This window comes from Acanthochromis polyacanthus, chromosome 14 (genome assembly GCF_021347895.1).
Source record: "Acanthochromis polyacanthus isolate Apoly-LR-REF ecotype Palm Island chromosome 14, KAUST_Apoly_ChrSc, whole genome shotgun sequence".
Taxonomy (NCBI): domain Eukaryota; kingdom Metazoa; phylum Chordata; class Actinopteri; family Pomacentridae; genus Acanthochromis; species Acanthochromis polyacanthus.
In genome coordinates this window covers 31,543,688-31,568,178 of record NC_067126.1, presented here as the reverse complement: position 1 = coordinate 31,568,178, position 24,491 = coordinate 31,543,688, and the positions used below count along the sequence as shown (strand labels likewise).

The following is a 24,491-nucleotide window of genomic DNA, read 5'->3' as shown; positions in this document are numbered from 1 at the left end:
AGCTTTGCTTGCAAGACATGCGCAGTGTGAATGATCAGTGGCGACTTGTTTTCGCACTCTCGGTGTGGACTTTTGTGCGTTGAGCTGTCCAAGAGCTGTAGGTGAGCTCTGACACTCTGAGAGCCCGTTCCCACGCCTTTCTCCGGCAACTCCTGGTGTCTCTGAGCTGTGCCGTGGAGGAGCAGAGGGGAGGGCGGAGTGGAGCACAGTGGTGGTGGGTTACAGTCCTGGAATGTGCGCGCGCTCCCGAAGCTCCGTACTCGCCGGTCACGCCGCGCGCCGAGCACAGACCAGACCCGTGAGCGCGCCCAGTCCGCGGCAGGTCTGGAAGTGCAGAGAGGAGGCAGGAAAACGCTGCTGGAGCGGGGAATGATGGCGGTGAGCGAAAAGAAGGGACAACTTTGAGACTGTAAAACCTGGACGTTGGGCCATCTTTCGGTGTCTAACACGATGAAGCAACCGGGAGGTGAGAGGCTAAGAAAGTTGTCAACCTTTGCGCCGTGTTGTGTGTGGGTCCAGTGTTAGCGTTTTCAGCGGAATGCCACAATGAATTGTTGAGACTGAGACACGAACGTTCGGGCTCATTGAACTATTGGCCCAGTAAGCTGGACTTTGTTTCGCCTTTTTTATCTGAGGTTGACGTTGCCAGCAACTCTGATAGGATTTAACCGGTTGAATTAAGTAGAACAGTAGTTTATGGTTAGTAAAGTTACTTTTGAGGTTAAGAGTGTTGGGTTAGCTTACGCTAGGAGTCAGACGACTCACGCTAACTAACGTGAACCTCTCAAGTTGCTAGCAAACAGTTGTACTTAACCAGTTACTCACCTGTAACTACCTTCCATGCTGTTTTGAATCCAGAAATTGTTACCAGTGTGTGTTTTTAAATGTTTATCGTTAAGTATGGTGATATAATACTGCCTCTGTATTAATAGCCTTTAATTTGCATTTCTGTCTTTAGATGACTTCACTCCGTGTGTTTAGTTGAGACAACAGTGCTCCAGAAAAGCTCCGCCGGACCCATGGCACCGGTTGCGTAAAGTCTTCGGGGATAACAGTTCACCAGCAAGCTCTAACTCTCTCCAAAATCGGCTTTTTAAAATTGGGCTGCAGCCATAAACAAGCAAAATGATCAAAGCAGAAAGCAAAGGAGGCGAGAGGACCCTGAGGAGCGCGTCTCCTCACAGAAATGCATACAAGTCTGACTTTCACGCCATTAAGTGCTCCTTTGATGGGCCCAAATCCGAAGGAGCCTCCAAAACATTTGCAAATGGATCCAGTGACACCCGGGAAGACTCACGGGGAAGGCCTTTTGGGACCAGGGTGAATAAGATAAAGAACATATTCCTGCAGATGGATGGTCAGCAACAGGAGAGCCAAGAGGTCAAAGTGGCTTTAAAGTCTGATGTGTCCCAGGTGTCCCCACCAAAGATGCAGTTTCCAGTCAACACCCACAGAGTTAGCTTCAACAGTGCTACAAGCCCAGAGCCACTCATTGCAGATAAAACACCCAAGGGGGAAGATGTTGAGATTGACAAAGTGGCTTTGGCGGAGAAGTTTTCTGTGACCAGAAAACTCTTTGAACGGGGCATCAAAGAGCAGCCCGCAACCGAGAAGCAATCTCCAAACAGAGTAGTAAATCGTTTGTCCCTTGGAAGTGCTTCTGATGAGGGGAAAAGCACAAGGAGGGTATCAGGATCCTCAGAGACCACTATGAAATCAGAGCAAACTCCTACATCAGCAGTTAAAGGTCAACCAGATGAGAAGGCTGACGGTGAGAAAAAGCATGTGTCAAGAGTTTCACTGAATGCAGGACCCATGTCAAAGAGACTGGAGAATTATATAGTGGAGAATGACTCAGAGGACAGCAACATAGCTGCGGCAAAAGGAGGAGTGGTGTCTGCTAAACAACACAGTTCCATTGAACACTTATCGCCTACCTCTCCACCAAGGGACAGCTTACACAAACCCACTTCTCCTGTCAAAGATGCCACTGAGTCTTCAATTATAACTGATGCCACTAATAAAAATAAAGACAACAGAGCAGTGTCTTTAGGTGCCGGTGCTGGGCTTAAACCTAGATTCCCACTTCCCAGTGCAGCATCCAAGTCTACTTCTTTGGCAGCTGATTCCTCTCACAAGGCCATCTCACCTGAGCAAACCCCAGTCAGCCATGGCTACAAGTGCTCCTCGTCATCTGGTGAAGGATTTAATAGGATATTTCTTGGTGGAGATGGAGGCAAACCACAAAGTCCGCCACCAAGTGATGTGAAGCAGCCTCCTCTGTCGTCTGGTGGCATTCAGAATGCTAACAGGGCCAAATATTCTGAAAATGCCAAAAGTTTTAACAGTGTGATACATAGTCCTACTGGCGACAAGCCACCCAGCCAGACCTCATCACTGGACTCCAAAGGAGTGAGCATGGTACGGGCTGAACTGGTAGTGGTTCAGAATGAGTCCTCTGAGAGTGATGAGAACGAGGGCGTCGAAGATAATGTGTTTGAGGAACAGAAAATGCAGCACTCTAAAGACCTACAGCCTGACCTGAAACGTACCTCTCCACCAGAAAAACAGAACTCTGCTCCTCAGGTCATGTTGAGAGATGACACAAAGGAAGCACAAAGGATAGCAGAGACTGTGGGTGAATATAGGGTCCTAGAAGATAACAAGGAATTTGGGCTGAAAGACAAGAGACCAGAAGAGAGTTTAGTTGTGAGCCGGGATGGTGAAGATGATCGTGATGAAGATGATGAAGCAGCAGAGGAGGATGGTGAACTGGAGGATCAGGTAGTTCGAGCATCTCCAGTAGCGTACGGTATCGAGAATGCAGCATTTGTGGATGACAGGGATGTGGACCAGGTCCTCAGGGAAGAGGAAGAGGAAGAGGAGGAGGAGGAGGAGGAGGAAGAAGGCGAAGAGGAGTATGAGGAAGATCAAATGTATAGGGAATATGATGACTGTTATGAGGCCCCTGGACTGTCAGATGAGGATGAGCCTCCCGTAAAGAGGAAAATCAAGTTCTCCACAGATCCTATTATGGTAAGTATGTTTTGTTGTTTACATGGGAAGCACTGTTGCTTAAATGAAACACCTACAACACATTTCAGAGTACCTTCATTAAAAACCACTGTCTCACTGACTCAGCAAGGGTGTCTGACCGAGGTGTTTCCTTGCAGACACAAGACAAATTAGTGGAGACTGAGAATGAATGCTTTAGTCGGGCACACACGTCACAGCTGCTGCACTGTGTTATCATCAGACAAGTTTCGCCACAGTTCAGAAAATCTAAACTGTACCTGAGCTTGTGACCAGGGAGGCAGGCGTCTCTTTAATCCTGTGAGAGAAAAGGGGAGAAGTTTGAGGACGAATAGTAGCACTGTTGTTGATGATATTTTTGGAAATAATGTTGACTTTGCATAAGAGCCCGTGAGAGCAAGGCCACAGCTGAAGCAGCGCTGCAGTGAGTTAGACACATGTGAAACTTAAGCCTGTATAGCGGGAAATCATGACCACCTCTGAGTCAGTGCACTGGATGGGTATTTTTACTCATTTTCAGTGGTTCCCCCTCTGATCACGAATTAAGTGTTGAGCTCATGAGGGACTTTTCTGTCTTAACATGCATACGAGGAATTCACGGATTTTAGTCACCCATATGATCTATTTCACAGACTGCAGCTAGGTTATCTCAACACCACCAGAGAATTGTGGTTTTTCAAATCCATTAATTTATACAGACATGACACTGCAGTGAAAACATTAACACTGCATTGAATCTAGAAGAAGTCCTACCACTGAGCTGGATAACTAAATAATTATTACTATTTTTTTTTTTTAAAGTCACTATTGGCACAACTATGCACCTCCTGACCTCTGATAGGGATGTTCATCATACCATAATAGTCGTCAGATAAGATTTAACAAGTGTACACAATTATCCAGGCTTCAAGATCTGGGGGAAAGACAGCATAATGTTAGAATTTTATTTTCCATATGGTATTATATATTTGATGCATCGTCACATTGTGCAATTTTGTTTTCCAGTTCAGTAATTCCTTTTGGTGTTGCCACTCATCCCCATTGTAAACATTGCCAACTGGTGTTTTTGGGGTGTGGTGGGAGTCAAAGTAATATTTTCCACCACTGATATTCGACCATTGCCATATCTAATCAACATTTCTCTAAAACATGGAAAACAAATCACTCCGGTGCATTCCACACTGCTTGTGAACAACTCGGTGTTTATCCAGGCCTTAAAATGTGCTGTTATCTCAGGGTGTGGATCCCCCTCCCCATCCCAGTCATCCTGGCAGGGGGTCCTGGGAGAGGGGACCAGAAGCTGACCTGGGCTGAAGAGGACACAAACAACAGTGTGTCTCATCTGGCCATAGTAGAGCAATGACAGAGTTAGCGCAGTTTTATAGCCACATATCACAACAACGTGCTAGACTGTGTCCTCACTGTGTCAGTTCACATACAATTCAGAACTGCAGTGAGGAAAAGACTTTCTGCAAAAGAGGTAAAGCTGATACTAGCTTGTATTTGTCAATAAGGGTGTTTGTATGAATGCAAATCCCTAGTACCGGTTCCAGGATGCAGTGTCTGTAATGTTCATCCCATGCACAGTATGCATAGTGCTACTGTTTTCATATAGTATGTAAAAGCTATGGATAAAGCATGGGTGAAATAGCGAAGTGAAGATGACTGTTATGATTATTCTTTTCATTGTAGATATAAATTATGCAATTTGTTTTCTTAAATAACAGTTTTATAACTTGGCTTATAAAATGTCAGATTTTGACATCTGTAAGATATTTACTTTTTAATCGCATAAAATATTAAAAAAAATGAAAAAGGAAAGACAGATGAAGTGGACATAACATTAGTCAAGCTGATGATGTTTTTGTTCAGTAAAAATCTTGCCTGCAAGTCCACTGCAAATCTGTCTAAAAGCAGAGATAGACAGACATCAACCTCAAAACTCAGGGCAAAATACTTGCTCGTTTTTTTTTTTTTTTTTTTTAATGCACTCAGCCTTTTCTATGCAACTGCGTGAATGGGTGCATGCTTTGGGCAGGCTGGGAAGAACACAGATTTGTCAGAGTTATAACATATGCCAAAATTATGAGTATGAGGTCGAGGTTAGGTGGTGGGGGTGTAACACAGTTAGCTCTCACAGATGCCCCTCAGCCAACATTTCTACCTGCGGCCTGGCTAAGTAATGCCTCCTGCTAGCACTACATCATTCTCCACAGTCTGCTAGTCAGAGCTGAACTAGGAGTGAGAGCACTAGAAGAAGGAAATGCTTTGTCCGTGTGGCTTACAACAGGATTTGGTCCCTAAGTAACCCGAGTCATCTTGACAGAGGAGGTGTCCAGTGTGGAAGAAAGGTTCTCTTTGTGAAAATCAAGGAGATGTCCAATTTCAACATGCATCACCGTTCCAGGAGTTGAAAAGAGAAACTTGGATGAAGAGAGCAACTAAGTCAGTCAGGCCAAAAATATTGAATGTTTATGGTTGGCAAATGCTTTTTTTGTGTGTTCTTGATGCTTACAATGTGCAGTATGAGAAAGAACATGGATAAAATAACTTCACGGTGTTGAAAGAGACTGTGACTCTTTTATATGTGGTTTGTAAGAAGATTTCTCTGCATATATTCTAACACAGAGTCACACTTTAGTAGGGCATTGAAATGCTGCATTCCCACTGCTGCTGTGTCAGTATATAAGTTTGTGATACCCTCTGGCTGTGTGAGCAGTATAAATATTGCACCACTGCTTTAAATTATATCTCTGGTTTTTATAGAGAAGAAGTTACTTCCTTAAAAACTGTAAAGAAACACAGGCCTTAATATTAGTGTGCCAAGGCATGCCCTTATCTGGAAAAACATTTTAACCTCGGATTACTTTTGCCTGACATTTTATAAGTTTCTCTCTAAGCTTTACAGTAGAGCACAAAGCCAGTAGTTACTGAATGACTAACACTCCCTGCTGTAGGTGTGTTATCTGCGAGGGGACAATGTCTGCATAGTCATTTTGAAGGCGGTTGTCTTGTATATCTAAAGAATTTGTCATGTGTTCTGTGTGGCATATACCACACAAAGAGATTCGGAATGATAGTTAAAAACCAGTTAACAACAACAGATAAAAATCTTTAAGTAGGATGTGCACCTGCTGCTTTGGCCCCACCTCTGCAGGTTACAGGATGTACCACCAACAGTTATTGGTCAAATGACTGCATTGTCCTTTCTCAAACAAACAGGGTGTGGTTAAAGATTGCACACATCGTTGGAACTGAAAGAATTCAGCACATCTTTCTTTGTTTGCACTGTTGATAATTACTCTGTCCATGCGTATACCTCCTGCTGTTGGGCTTTGCTTCCCATTTGCCTGCAGTAAAGCTTTTGCTTAGTACAGTTTAATGTGGAGCCAAAAAACAAGTATCTTTATGCTCTGTTATGTTTCTGTCAAACTATTGAAGGTGTATTTTGTTGAGTCAGAGGTTTTACCATTCTTTATATACTCTGTAGAGTTAAACTTAATTTAAGCTGAGCAGAACCCCCTGGTTTCCTATCTGTATTTTACATGATTATAGAACAGAGGCACACTGCATATTTGGATGCAGCCCTCGGCAGCCAACCCATCCCGTAGTGTTATCCTTTCCATTTCCTAACTGAGATGGGTCTCCTGCTGAGGAATGTGTCTGCCATGGCTCCACCCTCATCCAGCCACCAGAGAGGATCTGAGTTCCCTCCAGCCACCTGGGCTTGTGGGTGACTATCTGACGAGGCGACGTAGAATACTAATGCAGTCGGCTCAATGCTGTTCATTAAACAGCTTGGCATGGGATGAGTCTCGGGCTCATTGGGATTTCCTTAAACAGATTCATTATGTGATTACAGACAAACACATTAGCAGATGCTGTGTATTTTCACTGAATGCTAACAGTGATTGTGTTAAAGGTTTTTGCAGCCATTGCAGGACAAAAGTAGCTTTTGTGGGCCATTTATAAATAAACCTGTCCAACCTGTTGGTTTGAACTGCTTTTGGAAATTTGATTCCATTATAGCACTCTGCTCTTTTCTGACTCCACCTTTTCCTGTTGTAGTCCGTGTATTAACACTTTGAAGTTTAAGGAAGGCAGAGATAAGCTTTGTGACGACAGTTGCATTCAGTCAGAGTGAACCGTGGACTAGGAGTGAACTCCACAAAGGGTTAGTCATTTTGGGAGCATACTCAGGAAGTAATTGATATGTTTTGGTCTCTATCCTGGTCTTCAGGATCTAAAAACTGGGTCCTGTACCCTTTTCCTAATTTGTTCTGTGATCTGTGCTTGGTCGCCACCCCTGCTACAGCTGACTTTCACAGCATGTTTTGATTTGTTGTCTTTATGTAGGCCTGCTTACATTATGAGCTCCCCCAATCCAGTGGTCAGCCCTCGGTTTTTGCACTGGCAAGAGATTTCTCTGGTTTGCTTTTCCTCACAGCTGCTGACTCATTTCCCACACTGGTATTCTGTTGTGTGGAGGGGAAAGATGGAAAGGGTTTCAATCTGGGTGTGGGCATGTGTACATCTGTGCACTTGAGCACACATACAGACCACTGCAGTTGTAAAAGATGGATGAAAAGCCCACACACTTCGTGGAAGGCTAGGGTTTAAGAAGAAATAGAAATATGATGATGGCAAAAAAATCTACTGATCCATACCATAGCTTCAGTGACCACAACAGCAATGATTTATGGGAAGAAACTGGCATTAAAAACACATTATATCCCATGTTTGGTATAAAATTGAGAAGAAATTGTTAGTTTTTCTCTTGTGTGATTTTTCGTGCATTTTTTTAGTCAATTTGTGTTTTCATTTTAGCCATTACTTGTCCTAAGTATATTCTGAACAATAAATGAGTGTTTAGTTTGATAACTAAAGACAGTGAGCTGTGTGTAAGGATGTTTTTGTCAGGGAGAGGCTAATAAAGTGATTGATTTCTGTCTTTCTTGCAAAGAAGACAGTGATTAGGTTTCAGCAAAGAACAGAACATTGTTTCAAAAAGGGCTAGGAGTCCATGGCAACGGGGAAGTCAGACGTGGGAGATCAGTGGAAGGCAGGGGGGAGAAGCCAAGCTGCTACTCGGCTAATAGCACGGCCCAAGATGCAATGGTGCTTCCTACACTCTATTAACCTACATTTCAACCCTTCAATTACTAAACTCTCCGAAGTCCAAATTATAATGCATCTTTTACTGTTAATGAAATTTCTGCCTGCTCCAGTTCTGCAAATCCATTTTTAACTGTGTAAATTAAAGCTGACACAAGATATGCCTCATTAGTTTAGAATGCAAGCATGGCAAATATGTCTTTAGTAGCTTGTTGGTTAATTTAGCAGATAGAGTTGTAATCTTAAATAGTTTGTGCAGAGGCCATGCTTTTGTATTGGAAAAATAAAACTGATCTACCAAAGGGATAATAATATATGGTTGTAGGGGAGTGAACAAGGAGTTATATATTCTAAACCAAAGGCAGTAAGCTTGTTTTAGTGTGAAAGGAAGGAGGATTTGGAACGGAGGGCTCGTTTGGGTTGACGGAGCATTGAGGCCCCATGAATAGCATTCTTGCCTGAGCTATGGAGCTGTACTCCATACTGTGCATAATCAACCAGTATCTAATCTTCCTTCATTTGGGTTGGTGCCCTACATGAGTGGCCAACCTGTAAAGTGCACTAAATCACTACATATCTCAGATAACACAACATGGTTCCATTTTGATGAATGAGTCTGATAATTGTTGTTTTTTGTAAAACTGAAATTATTAGTAATTCACTTTGACATACTGAGTGTAGCTTAGTGAGTTATTCTGGAAAGTTGCTATCTCTGCACTGCTTTGGACTTCCTCCAAAGGCTACATGGTGAGGAGACCGAAAGACAGGGGGAGCTGGAGATTGTTTGTGGTTGAGTCGTCAAGTCTTGACAAGCAGCAGGATCTAAACCTCAGACTGTTGCCCAGTGTGGAAATGTTTACTTGATTACATCATTCAGTTTCATGGTAAATGTCTCAATCAGTTTGAGTCTAATCCTTTGTTGTTGTTCATTTTTTGTGGTCACCACTTGTTTGAGATATTTTTTAATTGTAGTAAAAACACACTGCATTCCTGCACTCTGTACAGTGGGAGCTGAATAGGAGCGCAACTCAAACCTGTAACAGACATGGGTTTGTATTTTTCTGATATCCAAGACTGCACACCAGATTGTGATGTGCTTTCAGACTATTTATTATTTTGTAAGCTTAGTATGCCAGTTCATGTTTTGTGTACAGTTGTGTATGTGGGCCTTGGCTGTGGGGTTGAAGTTGTCATAACATGCTGATGACGGCAACAAATTTGATTGTGCAGATTGATGAGTGTTTAATCAAAAATACATTCCAAAAATGTATTTCATAGATTCTATTTATAAAAGCGTAATCTTCTTTAACCATTCCCTCCATTGAATAGTCATATTCTAGGTATAGTAAAGCACTATATAAATACAGACCATTTACCATTTAGACATAATAAATAAAATTAATTTATTGACCTCTAATATTTTGTTTCAAGAGAATAACAAAATGTTTTAACCCTCATGTTGTCCTTGGGGTAAAATCTTTTGCTGTCATATACTTTTATCTATCAAGGTTTATTTGGCCCTCAGTTCCAAAATGAAGGGAAAAAATTGTGGTTGTGGTTTGGACTGAAGTAAGACTTAAGGTATAATGCAGAATTGATTGACAATTTATACTGTATGCTTTAACAGTCAGACCATGCGGGGTCATTTTGACTCCAGAGGACAAAAGATGTATGACAACTGAGAGGACATTATGAGGGTTAATTGTCTGTATACCCAGTAAATATAGATAGATTTTACACAAAGTTTTTGCCATCAAATTATAGTAGCAATCCTGCTATTCACTAAAAGCTACTCTACTTGACTTGTAGGCTCAATTTAGCTAAATCATTAGCATAATGGTTATGGACACTTGGTTGGGGCACTTGTACAATGTCTTTTTTTGACATAGTGATGATCATGACTCCACCCAGATTAAGGCTTATAATTATCAAGCAGGGGGTTTAAGTTACCGACTCACTGTAGGGCTCATCCCCATAATCAGGCATTAGCCCCCAGTGGAGTCTGCTAAACTCTAATCTACTTATTTTTTCTTCATCAGCAGTGCTTTTTGTATTTTTAGTAACTGAATTTGCTGGTTTTCTTCATTCATTTTGGGGTTTTTTAGCAGAAAAAATGTCACAGTCACAAAAAGTAAAGATAATCTTTACTACAGCCCTGGTAATAACCTTGTCTAAATACAGAGAGAAATATACACATCGCAGTAACTGTGCTATCACCGATGGTAGTATCCTGTCTTTTTTATGCCTAGCACCGTGGTGCTCACTTTATCTTGACCCTGGGTGTTGATTATGAATGCCTGTAATATTTGGTAGTATCAGTGGTATTCAAGGTAAATTGCACAGAGTGATGTTTTGTGTTATCAGCCAGCAGAGGCACCCATTGAATGAAAATTAAGGGATTATTTTTTCTATGTTGATCTTATTTCTACTTCTTTTTACTGCGCTGATGACAACACTTGTCACCTCCAAATATTGATCTGTGTTGCTTTCGCTGCTTAGCTCTCCACAGCTGTGCCCTACTTTCCACGCTGCTCATGATTTGCTGTGCATGTGCGTGCTCATAATTGCAACCAGAAAACAGGCTTCGGGACACATCCAGCACTTTGTGAAGCCCGCCTGCAAAGTTCACAACTTCTTCAAACAGTGTTGAAATTCCTGCAGTATATTTTGGGAATGCATCTTCTTCTTCAGCATCATTGACATTTACATATGATAAAAATGTGAAAAACATTTTGAGATTAAGCTGCTTTGTGTCCTCTGCTAATGACTGTGAGACAAAGGGCTGAAATTTAATGAATGACAGATTTTATTTTAGTGGCCCAAATCATCATCAAAGGGTTCTGCTGCCCCTCAGTAACTGTTGAAGTGTGCTTCATCAGTGAGCCGGTGCCTTAATTTCCTTAGCAAAGATCCAAAGTATGCATGAAATTCTCCCTCCCTGTGCAGTGTCATCCAAATCAAGAATGTGTCCTTGTTCAGCCTATCCAGATTTTAAAGAAACAAAAATTAACTCAAAAGCAAAAATGATATGCAGCTGTCTATGAAAAGTCCATATTTACTAATCCTCAATAATTAATACATAATAATAAAAAATACTGTATTGAACCTTTATACTTGATATTTTGACCAACACAGGTCTTCAGTACCTTCTCTAATGAGGAATATGATCGGCGCAACGATGATGTCGACCCAGTAGCAGCATCGGCAGAGTACGAGCTGGAGAAGAGAGTCGAGAAGATGGATGTGTTTCCTGTGGAGATTGAAAAAGGTGGGTTTAGGATCACATACTGTGAGTATCAAGCAACCAGTGAAGAGTGAGGTAAAGAGTAAAATGTGTTTTGCCTTCCAGAAGCCATCTTACAGACTCTTGGATGCATTTTGGATATTTGAACAATCTAGGATTCTGAATTTGATTTTGCATCATTGCTGTTTATGTCAAGAAATCATCAATCGAATGATGGCGTTCACAGCAGTGTGTTGAAAGCAGTGTCACAGACAGGCAGCTTAATGAACTTACTTTCTTTACATCCAGGAGACAACGGGCTTGGTATCAGTATCATAGGAATGGGAGTGGGAGCTGACCAGGGTCTGGAAAAACTTGGCATTTTTGTGAAAACCATCACAGAGCAAGGAGCAGCTGAAAAAGATGGACGGTGAGTTAGAGCGCTGTAACCCCCGCATGTGCACAACCCGACACTTCAGTCACAAAACAGTCACTCATAAAGTTTTTAATGCAACCAGAAATGTTGTAAATGCTCACTATACACTGCACCGCAATTGGTTTTGAAGTCACACGCTAGGAATTCCAGGAATTCCACATTCGCGAAGTGACAAACATGACACAAACAAGCCAATTTATTTATATCCTCACATCGAAACTACAGGAAATAGTCTCGCTTCTTGTGTTTTCCAGGAATTATTAGGTTTGTTTCATTGCCAACTGCACTGAGGCAATTGTCTCTTTACTACTATGCTGGAGGGGGTGCATAACTCTTCATTGGAAATGATTACCTTGTAGTAACAGTTTTCTGTCTTTGCAGCATACAGGTGAATGACCAGATAGTGGAGGTGGATGGTATTAGTCTTGTGGGAGTTACCCAACTGTTTGCTGCTACAGTGCTAAAGAACACCAAAGGCACCGTGAGGTCAGTTCAAAGCCCATCTCCTTGATCTCGAAACTGGTAGCTATGTCCTTTATTTTCTGAAATGTCAGGTGGTTTTTTTTGCAGGGGAAAGAGGCAACACAACGTATTGTAGTATGTCTAATATGTATTTATGATAAGGCAATCAAACACTTGTACATGATAAGGTCAGTTTTGAAACTCATCCCAAAGTTTACATTTCCTGGTAGTGGATATGAAAGACGTAACAGAAACTCTTCAGTATAGTTTTCCCAAAGAAACATGTAAAATATTACATTAAATGGTGCCATAACAAATTTGATAATAGGTTCCTGATTGGTCGGGAGAAGCCGGGAACACAGAGCGAGGTAGCCCGCCTCATAAGCGAGACACTAGAGCAGGAGAAGAACCAGCAACAGCAACAACACCTGGATGACCCCTATGAACACTCAACAGAGGAGGTGAGTCAACTGGTCATCAAGACTTTAGAGGGCTCAGTCATTGCTCATCCTAATGCTGTATTCATGTCATATGGGATCAAAAGTAGAGCTACGAAAGAATCCCATTCACATAAACAAGACATGTGAATGATTACAGAGTTGCCGTTAAAATACTGTGTACTAAAACAGTAACACTGAGTTGGATATGTCAAAGCTTTAAGGGGAAAAAAATTTGTATTTGCAAGTTGGCAGCTTTGAATTATGATAACGCTGATATGACATGAGCGCAGTGTTAGCGTCTTTGCCACGCCCAGTCCAATCCCACTCAGCTCAACCAGGAAATGAGCAGCTGGCCGTGAGTAAGCCATGTGTCACCATTCTGCTGTGTTGGAAAGTGTTCATTCAACCGCCATCTGTCTGCCAAAGTTGTGAAATGTTTGCTTTCTGAAGTTCAAGCAGCCACAAGCCTCTGCTTTTGCCATAGACTGGGCAGAGAATATAAGCGGGGATTTACTGGAGCAGACAAAGACGAATGAAGAAACTCATAATTTTCAGTGAGGAAATTGTAAAAGATTGTAGTGGCTCTGCGGGTGTGTTGATAGTCTTGTTATTCACTGAAAATCTTGTTCATGTTAATTGTGTTTAAAGCTGCAGACATGTGTAGCCCAACTCCTGCAGTGTCTCCTGTAGACCAGCCCACTGATGTTTGGATATGGTATATTGATTACAGTGTTCCTTCCAGACTGTGGTGAACATTGGGAGTGTTGTTGACGTATGCCGAGCATGTTCCGGGGCATGGAGGGGTGTGTCAGTGTTCACAGTGTGTGATGCCATGTGTGATATCATATTTCAGGAGGAGCGGTATGAGGAGGACGACGGAGTGGATGAGAGGATTCTAGGGTCCAACTTCTCTCCAGGGCGGAACGTAGAGGTGTTTGACCTGCCGATGTCAGAGGCTTTGTTTATGCCAACCAACATGGACGGCTCTCAGATGGCCTTCAAGTTCAAAGAGGTATCACCTATCAATATTAGTTAATTTCCAATCCATGCTTCAGTACTTTAACTAAATGTTTTATGGTTGTTTTTTCCCCAACAGCTCCAGCTTAAACACAGCATTGCCACAGCTGAAATAAATCAACTGAAGGAAAAGGTATGAGACAAGATATTCCTGTAAAATACAACAAAAATACAATACCAACATAAAAGGATAAACAATATAGTGAATGCATATTTTGTTTGCTGTGTTATTTTCTTAGCAAACTCTTTGTCTTTACAGTGACTGATGATTATTGCTCAGATACTGACTTCATATTAGTTTGAAAAGCCTTTCAACAGTCTGTACATTTCAGCTCAGTAGCGTGATTCTAGCTCTGATTAAACTTTGTTTTGATGCTGCTTCGATTGTTGAAGAAAACAGGGTCACAATGAAAAGACAAAATGTGTGACCTTTGTTTTTTATATCACGAATTAACACAAGTAACAAGTGAACAAATTCATTTTATCAACAGAAAGTAACATTTTACCATCTCTGTGCAGCTAAGGTCATCAGAAGAGAGCAAATCGTTGTGGGAAGCCAGGGAGTCTGCACTGGAGCAAAAGATCGAGGACAGCAACGACAAGATCCTCAAGTTGGAGAATTACTGGCTGGAAGCCCAGGGTCTCTGTAAGAGTGTGAATGAACAATTAGCTGAGACTCAAGCCCAGTATGAAACTCTGGACAAGAAATACAACAAAGCCAAGAAACTGCTCAAGGACTACCAACAGAAGTGAGTTTGTTGTTTGTTGCTGTGTGCACAATGCTTCACTGTTGAAGGGGTTAGTGCTGCTGAATCCACTCAAGTTTATTCACATAGTACATTTCAAAACAACACATGTTGATGTAAAATGGGTTTTCATCAAATTAAAAATACTGCTATTAATAATATTAATATTTTAATTAAGAATATTAGCACAATCTGAATAATGATTATATATCTATTTACATGTAAAAGGTACAGTAGGCAAATTACACTGAAAAGCAATAAAATTGATAGATAGAATGCAGCAGCCATGCAGTCTCAGTAACATTTCTTCAGACTTAAAGCAGTTTTTATCTGAAGATATTCAAGTAAAACTCTTGTCCGATGTGGGAACAGTAATAAAAATGCACCTGGCCACCTTTAAACTTTAATTTGAAACCAGAAATGTACAGGAGTGCTCTCAGTAGACCAGAGAGGCCTACAAGCAGTAAAGGAGTTCAGAGTTAGATACTGATGCCAAACCCTGCAGCACTTTAAAATGGTTAGGTAACCAGTGCCACTTCACGATATTGACTGTTAGCATCCCAACAGAAGTCTTTTAGAATCGTCCAAATCTCAGTCTGAGGACACCTTTTAAACAATCTGATGTCACTCTTTGAAAAACTGTAGTCTAAAAACTAGATCCAACATTTTCTTTATGGGAGACATATCAAGATAACCATTGACAAAGACATACACGGTTTTTGTATTGAATAATTTGCAGCAATTTTAAATATGTACTAGTCTTTTTTTCATACTTAAAGTCAAAATCTAATTTTCTATTTTGTGGTTTTCTAAAGAGAATATGTCAACAGAATGAAATAGTTGAGTGGTAGTCCCATAGAAGTAAACATGTTTACAAGTAAAAGCCTAATGGAAACTGCATTTCCTCGTTTCTCCCCAGAGAGATAGACTTTGTGAAAAAAGAGGAGGAACTGAAAAAAATTCTAGATGAAAAAGACAAGTGGTACAAGGAGCAGCTGGAGAGTTTGCAGAACAGGGTAAGATTTTTAGAAAATCACTAAACGTATTCGTATGAACCAGAAGACTTGCTAGACACTGAATTGAGCCTGAGTGTGATTGTTTTGTCCGCAGATAGCTGCCCTGGAGTACAGAGGGTCTTCAGTCGTGGAGTGTCAGAGTGGTCAGGACTCTGCTGCAGAGGAGAGACGAAGCAGCCAAGACTCCGTTACCAACGCACAGTCTGTTGACTCACTGCAAGGTACACTGTTACTAAAATTACATTTCTAACGGAAGTACACACCTTATACCATTATTGTGTGTGCTATAAAGCATTCATAAGTACACATCATAAACTTAAGTAAACCTTTGTAAATAATTTAAAATGTGATACGGTGTCTAATGACTCACTTGGTGTGCATTCCATTTTTCTCTGCTATAGAACAAGACTGGAGTGAGCTGGTCCCTGAGACTGAGCGCTTAGACACCAGTGCACACAGAGCCAAAGGCCTGCTGGCCCAAAAGGCCAAGCGTCAGCCTCCGTCGCGAAGCAAACTGAAGGAGAGCCTCACTGTGGCCTCAGGTCATTCTCAGGTCAGCCAGCAACATCTGATGATACTGTTTCATTGCGTCATTAGCTGTACAAAAAATCCAGGTTTTATGAGCATATAGTTGGGTTGAAGAGTTCCCTTCCTCAGACTAGATGTTATTTAGTTCAATTTGGATTTATTTGTATCGTGCCAGTTCACAAAGTACCAGGCTTAAGCAGGGTAGCTATCTGCCTCTGCTGGCTGGGGTGAGTGTAAAGCTCAAACTGCCCATCTTTAAAGTGACAAAATGCCACTCATCTAGACAAGAACAGAGCACTTAGTGACTTCTGTTGAAACTTTATATGCAGACCAACCACAGTAAACAGAGTGGGATTTGGCTGTGCTGCTCCCTCATTCACTGGATAGTCTGCCTTCTTTCATGTTTACAAAAAAATAAAAATCTGCCAGGAAAGCAAGTTTGCAGGTGTGACCTACTGTTGTGCTTTTGAAGCAGTACTTCTCCTACAATGCAGGAGGGTGTGAACATTGCCACAGACTCTCAAACACAATAGGGAACATCCTTGAATATTTAGTCTCTGCAAAACAATAATGCATTACAATGAAGCAGAAAACAGCTAATTAGAACTCAGGAGCAGAGCTTTGTGTACTTTATTTCCCGTCCTTGCATTGTCTTTGTAAATAATTAGCTTGGTGCCTACAGGAAACTGAAGAAGAGGAGGAGCAGGAATCTCCCAGGAGGAGGAGGTCTATCCAGGAGAGCCTGTCCCTCCCAGTCCCCGTCTGCTATCCTGGGAACGGACAGAAAGATGATCCAGGTGAGACTAGAGATGGATCCAGGAATAAGGCAGAGCTTTCCAGCAGCCCGTCTTTGTCTCCGTCACAAGGAGACAGTGTTGAAAGCAGCGGAAGTCCCTCTTTGTCCCCCCCAAAGCACAGTTCTTCACCACATTCCCCCTCTGGGTTTATGCGCAATGTCAAGAAGAGGGAGTCCAAAGGCAAAAGCAAAGAGCTCAAAGGTATGCAATGCGCATGTGAGATCTGGAATAGCAAGGCTTTGTCTGACATTGTTACTGATAATCATGGTTGCCTTACAGAGGAGTTAAATGAGCCTTCATCAGCAGGAAAATCTAAAAGAAGATTTCCAGACTTTGGGTAAGTAATCAAACTATTTGTGTTGAAGTTGTCACCTATTTTTTTTAACTTACTGAACTAATGCTACTGCTGATCAAAACAGTGGCCTCCGGAAGTCTGGTGGAAAAGGAAAAAAACATGACAAGGAGGCGATGAGGGCATCTTTGGACAGCAGGTATTTTGTTGCTAGTTTTATTTACGTAACATTTATTAAAAAAATATCAAGATTGTTGACTTATGCGCATAGTTTTTAAACACAATTGTTGTCAGAATTGCTCATTCCTACAGTGCTGCAGATATTGCTTAAATGTGATGCAGATATTTGGAAACATTCTCACTGGTTTGTTTATGGAAATAGATTTATTGCCTCAATGTATAACATAATAAGGCCTGAATTTCACAAGGATATAAACAGTATTTGCAGAAGTTCAGTTGATGCTTTCTGTGTCTGCGTGTCCACAAGGATACAGGTGATTTTGATTTTGTTATCCACTCAAGTCTGTGAGAGTCAGCATGAACTCCTCTATGAACGTCTGCAGCACAAAATTTTTGCCCACACGGATTCTATGCACATGTGCCAGGAAGACAAACAACGCTCAAAGACAAATTCTTGTTATGAGAGCAGATCGGACAAGGAGGCTCTCAGCCATCCACACCTTTAAAGAGCTGTGACTGAAGTCCCACTGATAAACTGTGGAGGTGCTTCAATTTGTACAGGCTTTCCATCAACCGTAGAAATTGTAAATTCTCCAGAAATTCTGTCTTTGTCTGACTAGCCTTTCAAAAACATCCACTGGGGGTCTGTGTGTTTTTCTTTTAGGAGCAATGTAGCTATGTGTGTAGCATACTGGCATATCTCTATTGTAGTATGAATGGGACTGCGTTTGTCCACACTGGTCTCTATTTAGCTACGCAGGAATAGCTTTCCTCTTTCTTGTTGCCAGGTCTTAAAATAGATTTCTTGTTTCTTCCTAAATCTGGCTCTCATTCAGTGAGTCATTTTATTATGCAACCTATCACTTCTTCAGTATCCATATGTCTACATATCTGACTGTATCTTCCTATTTCCCTAATTAACAGGGGGTCAGCAGAGTTACTGGAGGAATCTGGAGGGAACCTGTCACCTGCAGAGTCAATGACCTCCATTCCCACCTGTATGCCTTTCTCCTGGTTTGGAGACAAAGAGAAGGACAGAGACAGAGAGCCTTCCTCTTCCAGCAGCAGCCTACCCTACTCTGCCAATGAGACCAGCAGTGAGCAAAGCCAGGATCGTAAGAATAAAGTATGAAGCTTTCTGTTCATTTATGTGGAAGTAAATACTAGATTTAAAGAGAATTTGTACAGAGCACAGCCTTAATAGCATATGATTTCTGTAGTATTTTACTCTATGTAAATTAGATTGAAATACAACATCACAAACCTGATCCCTCTCAGTCTCTCAACTCTCCTCTTTGACGACTTGGTCAGCTGTAAAACTGGTGTCTATTCTTCATTATCATATTATAGAAAACTAACCTGACACAAAATGCAAAACTGATTTCATGCTTCCGGGCCTGTTCCCTAAATACGCTACACTTCGCACAGGCTTTAACAAATGGATCCATGTGTTAGCTATCAGAGAGACGTAGCAGTTGGTGGCTTTTTGGTGACTTAGCGAGTAGTGACACATCAAATGCTCCCAGTGAAAAGCCTGACTGACTGTCATTCAGACAGCGGTTGGGCTGCTCTTCCCACGATACTATTTTAATGAGTTCAAGACACGGGCTGAACCGAGAAGAGGGGATTACTGAGAAAATGATTTTGGTTCGTTTGCTGTGTGTTATATGGTATTTTTCAGTGCTGTGCTGCCTGAACATACAACTCTCTGAAACATGTTTCCTTTAAACAGACAAATCTCTCCTGGTCCTCTTTATTCAGTCGTTCGTTAGATTTGGTACAGTATACATGTTTTTGTATCACCTTTGATCTTAGATGACACATTAGTTCACTACTAACAAACTTCTAAATTTGTAATTTCTCACCTTCGTCGCATCCAATAAATAATTCACTGTTTCTTTTGTGGTGGGTATGAGGTACTGTTTTAGGAAACGGTTACGTAATTTTCCTTTTATCAACTCTTAGAAAGCCTTCAGGCTCATATTAGAAGAAACCAACACGGCCAAAAAATATTTTCCAGGGCTCGTTACGCTAGCTAATCAGAAATTTGATCCAATTTCTGTGTGAAATTAACACAAACTGCTACTCGGTTACTAACTTGTCCTGTGAAACCTGTTTTGTAGTGTGACACTCACACTGCATTTAAATGAATCTGCACATGAGCTCACACTCAGCAACAACCTGCAGGTCTGGATAACATTTCCCTGATTCTCAATTTAGCACACGGTTTCACTTTTAGACTGCATCATGCCTAAAATCTATCACATAGTTCAGCTGGCACCTGCCTGAGTGAAAACATTACCCCATACCTGAATGTTGTGTGTTTCAGAGCCTTCATTTGACTCGGTAGTGTTGTAGTGTTGTAGTCTAGCAGCTGTTGATGTAGTCGCGGTGGTGGATTGGCCTTAGTTTTACAGCTTGAATATTGTCCTGCATAGTAGATGCTGATCTTCTTCCTTCCTGCCATATAAAGAAGATCACAGGCAATCTTTGCACATAATCAGTGCCTTGGATTGCTGCCACTGTAATAAGTTTTAATCATTTATCAGACCTCACAGAAACTGCCCCACTGTTAACCCCCATACTTGTGTCGTTGTGCTTGTGTGCTGCTCGTAGTAAAGAACTGTTGTTTGCTGATGTGTTACTTTAGTAAATGCGTTCCTTGTTTCCACTTGTTCCAGAGTTTTTCAGTCATAGATGATTCTAACCCTGCCAGTCCCAGTTCAGACATCTCTGGGTTAGTTGCTGAACCCAATCTGTCTGGGCGCTCACACACTTTAATCTTCTCTTCCAGCGAGGTGAGTGCTCTCCTTGTTGCACAGTCACAAAAGCTGTGTGGGACGCCTCGGTGCGGCTGAAAGGGGGCATTCTCACACATGCTCTTTGAGCCTCCCCTTCTTTCATAGCGCAGCTTAAATCATGAATGGAGAGGGAATATAAGAGCTGCATGTGTGTGTGTGTGTGTGTTAATGAGACTTTGTTTTGTGTTGCAACAAGTCTTGTGGCTTAAGTCAGCTGTGATGTTAGTAGTTTGTACTTTTGCTTGTGTAAGAGCTGTCAGCTCGTGCTTCATGTCTTTTACAAGCTTTGGCAGACCACAGAACGATGCCGACTGCTCTGCTGCCTGCTCAGTGATGTTTTACCAGCTGTTTTTCTGTCCTAGAGTAGTCAAAACGTATGAAGACACTGACATCAGAATTTCGTTGATGTTTTGCTGTCATTGTTTGTTTGTTTCTCAGTGCTGGCTTGAGGAATGTGTATCAGCAGAACTTCTACATGTCTGTGTTGTTTGTTTGATATGTACTGTATTTAGCTGTGTGTTTTTGTTTAGGTTTAGGCAGCAGTCCAAATTTTAATTGCTGCACAGCATTTTCCCCACTTACAGAACGATAAAATCTCATTATCTGCACTAATAACAGTCAAACATATAGTCCATGGTGCCATACGGCTGATGAACATTGCTGGAATGCATCAGCTAAATATCTGGATTATGTTTAGGATTTTTCTATGCACTGCCCATGAGTGATAATCTTTAGGACACCATATGACACCAATCTGTCTAAAAGCCACAAATCTCCAGAAATTTAATAAAAAGTTTAAAAAGGGCACTGCTCTAAGTAACGCAACAGTATGTTTATTTTGATATCGGGTTTTGTTTTCCATCTTCTCTGTAGACTTTGGATGATGAACCAGTAGCCACAGGAAAAGAGTATCTGTGGCAGACCCGGCCAGTCTCTGAATGGACTAATCAGCAGGTCTGTCACTGGTTGATGGGCATGAACATGGACCAATACACGCCTGAATTCACAGCTAAGGGAGTGGACGGCCAGCAGCTGCTGCACTTGGACAGTGACAAGTTGAAGGTAAAAACGAAAAGAGGAAGTTATGCATGCAAAGTCAATGTGACGTGCATGTACAGTGATATAAAAGGAGTAATAGTACAATAAAAGGTTTATGTTCATCATATGAAAAGTGACTCTGGCTGCCAAGAAGCCATCTTCAGTCAGTCCTGTGGCTGCCATCTTGTGGTCAAACTGTTTTTGCTTTTTGATTCTTCAGTTTTGCTTTCCATTCTAATATTTGTGCTGCGTGTGTAGAAAGGCATGTTAATCATGTTAATAATAGGAAATTATTTGACAAGAATATTGGACTAGACCGCTCATAATTCTACACATTTTTGTGGATTTGTAGAATTTAGTCTTTTGTGACTTTTATACTTAACAGCTGGTTAAAAGGCTGTCTTAAATTAGGCTATAGTTATAAAATTAAAATGTAATTAAATGAAGTGATTTCAGCAGGACAAGTTAGGACAACGGTTTGTTGAATCTTCCATGTTAACCACTGTCATGTGACTAGAGAGGGCTGGCTTGGTTCAACTCTTTAAACAGGATTTCTACAGGGCATCAAAAAGCATTAATAGTCATTACGTTGATTTTGCAAAAAATAAATTACATTAAAAATCATTAAATTTGATTCTGAGTGGCATTAAAAAAATTCGGCAGTTTTCAAGAAAATTATTTGACAATAATATATAATTATAGACTGATTCATCAGATACACCATATTACCAAAAGTATTCACTCACCTGCCTTGACTCGCATATGAAGGTAAGTGACATCCCATTCCTCATCCATAGGGTTCAATATGACATCGGTCCACCCTTTGCAGCTATAACAGCTTCAACTCTTCTGAAGGCTGTCCACAAGGTTTAGGAGTGCGTTTATGGGAATTTTTGACCATTCTTCCAGAAGCGCATTTGTGAGGTCACACACTGATGTTGGAGGAGAAGGCCTGGCTCTCAGTCTCCGCTCTAGTTCATCCCAAAGGTGTTCTATCGGGCTGAGGTCAGGACTCTGTGTAGGCCAGTCAAGTTCATCCACACCAGACTCTGTAATCCATGTCTTTATGGACCTTGCTTTGTGCTCTGTTGCACAGTCATGTTGGAAGAGGAAGGGGCCAGCTCCAAACTGTTCCCATAAAGTTGGGAGCATGGAATTGTCCAAAATGTCTTGGTATGCTGAAGCATTCAGAGTTCCTTTCACTGGAACTAAGTTGTCAAGCCCACCTCCTGAAAAATAAACCCCACACCATAATCCCCCCTCCACCAAACTTTACACTTGGCACAATGCAGTCCAATAAGTATCGTTCTCTTGTCAACCGCCAAACCCAGACTGGTCCATCAGATTTCCAGATGGAGAAGCGCGATTGGTCACTCCAGAGAAGGTGTCTCCACTGCTCTAGAGTCCAGTGGTGGTGTGCTTTACACCACTGCATCCAATGCTTGGCATTGCACTTGGTGATGTATGACTTGGATGCAGATTCTCGGCCATGGAAACCCATTCCATGAAGCTCTCTGCTGAAGCACTGTTCTTGAGCTAATCTGAAGGCCACATGAAGTTTGAAGGTCTGTAGCGATTGACTCTGCAGAAAGTTGGCCACCTCTTGGCACTATGCGCCTCAGCATCCACTGACTCCACTCTGTCAGTTTACATGGCCGACCACTTCATGGCTGAGTTGATGTCGTTCCCACACACTTCCACTTTCTTATAATATAATACAGCTGACAGTTGACTGTGGAATATTTAGGAGTGAGGAAGTGTCACGACTGGATTTGTTGCACAGGTGGCATCCTATCACAGTTCCACGCTGGAATTCTCTGAGCTCCTGAGAGCGACCCATTCTTTCACAAATGTTTGTAAAAGCAGTCTGCATGCCCAGGTGCTTGATTTTATACACCTGTGGCCATGGAAGTGATTGGAACACCTGATTCTGATTATTTGGATGGGTGAGCGAATACTTTTGGCAATATAATGTATTTAGGTAATTATCACTACTGATAGTGAAGGTTAATTCATTCATCATGATAATACTGCTCCTAAAATATGTTACCATTATTCAGCCCTAAACCGCTGCATCATTTTGCTTCAGGCACTCGGTGTGTCGAGTCAAAGTGACCGTTCAACTATCAAGAAAAAGCTGAAGGACATGAGAAAGGCCCAGGAGAAGCTGGAGAAACAGAGAGAGAAAAGAGAGAAGGAGGGTCGACGCAGTGGGAGACTTCCACTGGCTTCTGACTCCGTCTGCTGAGGTATCAGCTCTGCTCTGATCCAAACATCTCATACAGCTCATCACCATGAAGGAGCCTGAGAGACTATTGTTCTGTAACTTCTGGCTCCATGTCACAACAGAACATGACTGCCAGGAGTAACCCTGTGCTGACTGAAGTGCCAGTTGTCATTAATGTGCGTACTGCTTCTTTTCTTTTCCCCCAAATACTTTATGAATATTCAGCTTAAATCGTGTAAATGAATTATTGAGAATGTCAAAACGTTGGGTATGTGACCAAAAAGATATCCTAACATTTTTTACCACTAAAAAACAATCTAGAAGCTATAATGATGAAAGTCTGCACTCAGATATGATGTAGTTCTTGCAGATCACGCACACATTTACCTATGGAAGTCAAATGTATACTGCTTTTTTAGCATTTTATATTTTTGCTAATATGATAAACCTGTTTCCATGTTCGACCATTTGCTGGAACAGCGACTGTACAGTTCAGATAAAAGCACTATATTTGTCTTTTAAGCTTAAATGGGCGACAAGGTTTTAAATGTATAAATAAGTTTTATACATGTGCCTATTAACTGCATATCTTTTTTTTTTTTTTTTACCTAAATACCATTGTTCATTTTATACTATCTAAAAGTTTCTACTAAGTAGAATAGCTAGGGCCATTGTCTCTGCTGAATGAAAAGCAACAAATCAAATCAACTAGGGACGATGTGAATGCTGCTGCTCTGTCCCGGACTCCGTATCGCTGAGATGGTACCATGATGCTCCATGTAAACGCACACGGCATGCAGGTCTGCTACGCTAAACCTCACCGATCCATCAGACACTAGGAAGAGCCGATGACAAGGACTTGTGTGAGTCGGGAGCAGCGTCGTGTATGAATGTGAGGCTGAACAGTGAGTCCACAGCCAAACCCAAGTGCTTCTTTTCTCCTTCTCAAGCATGACGCCATGTTCTGTATAGAATACGACATGTTGGACTGCAAGAAAGCTGTGTTTTCCGTGTCCTCTGAATCGGAGAAACGTTTCTTGGTACATACAGCATCAATAAACTAATTTTCACTGTACATGGCTTGTCAGTGTCAGTGTGTCCTATAGGCCAAAGTAGTAGGAACAGAAACTGAGTATTTGA

The 24,491-nt window shown here is 41.6% G+C and overlaps 1 protein-coding gene across 3 annotated transcripts; it reads left to right on the top strand.

The window, feature by feature from the left end:
- Positions 1-261: 261 nt before the first annotated feature.
- On the top strand, positions 262-24,426 carry ppp1r9ala (protein phosphatase 1 regulatory subunit 9A-like A). Of its 3 annotated transcripts, XM_051958863.1 has the most exons (20): positions 263-466; positions 959-3,036; positions 11,284-11,416; positions 11,681-11,801; positions 12,189-12,293; positions 12,598-12,730; positions 13,563-13,721; positions 13,806-13,859; positions 14,246-14,475; positions 15,392-15,488; positions 15,583-15,709; positions 15,890-16,041; positions 16,699-17,014; positions 17,093-17,150; positions 17,233-17,304; positions 18,210-18,411; positions 19,018-19,062; positions 19,967-20,083; positions 20,960-21,148; positions 23,214-24,426. In XM_051958863.1, exons 2-20 carry the CDS (start codon positions 1,126-1,128, stop codon positions 23,370-23,372), a joined length of 4,380 nt encoding a protein of 1,459 aa, XP_051814823.1. In that variant the 5' UTR covers positions 263-466; positions 959-1,125; the 3' UTR covers positions 23,373-24,426. The 3 variants fall into 3 exon arrangements, with proteins under 3 accessions (XP_051814824.1, XP_051814825.1, XP_051814823.1); XM_051958864.1 differs by lacking the exon at positions 19,018-19,062 and having other exon boundaries at positions 262-466; XM_051958865.1 differs by lacking the exons at positions 19,018-19,062; positions 19,967-20,083 and having other exon boundaries at positions 262-466.
- The last annotated feature ends 65 nt before the right edge of the window (positions 24,427-24,491 follow it).

What these genes read in the sequence shown, in the direction of transcription:
- ppp1r9ala (XM_051958863.1), top strand. Translation starts at nt 1,126, where the DNA reads ATGATCAAAGCAGAAAGCAAAGGAGGCGAGAGGACCCTGAGGAGCGCG. An exon ending in TGGCCTTCAAGTTCAAAGAG is followed by an intron (nt 13,722 to 13,805) that starts GTATCACCTATC and finishes TTTCCCCAACAG; the next exon opens with CTCCAGCTTAAACACAGCAT. An exon ending in GTCTGTTGACTCACTGCAAG is followed by an intron (nt 15,710 to 15,889) that starts GTACACTGTTAC and finishes TCTCTGCTATAG; the next exon opens with AACAAGACTGGAGTGAGCTG.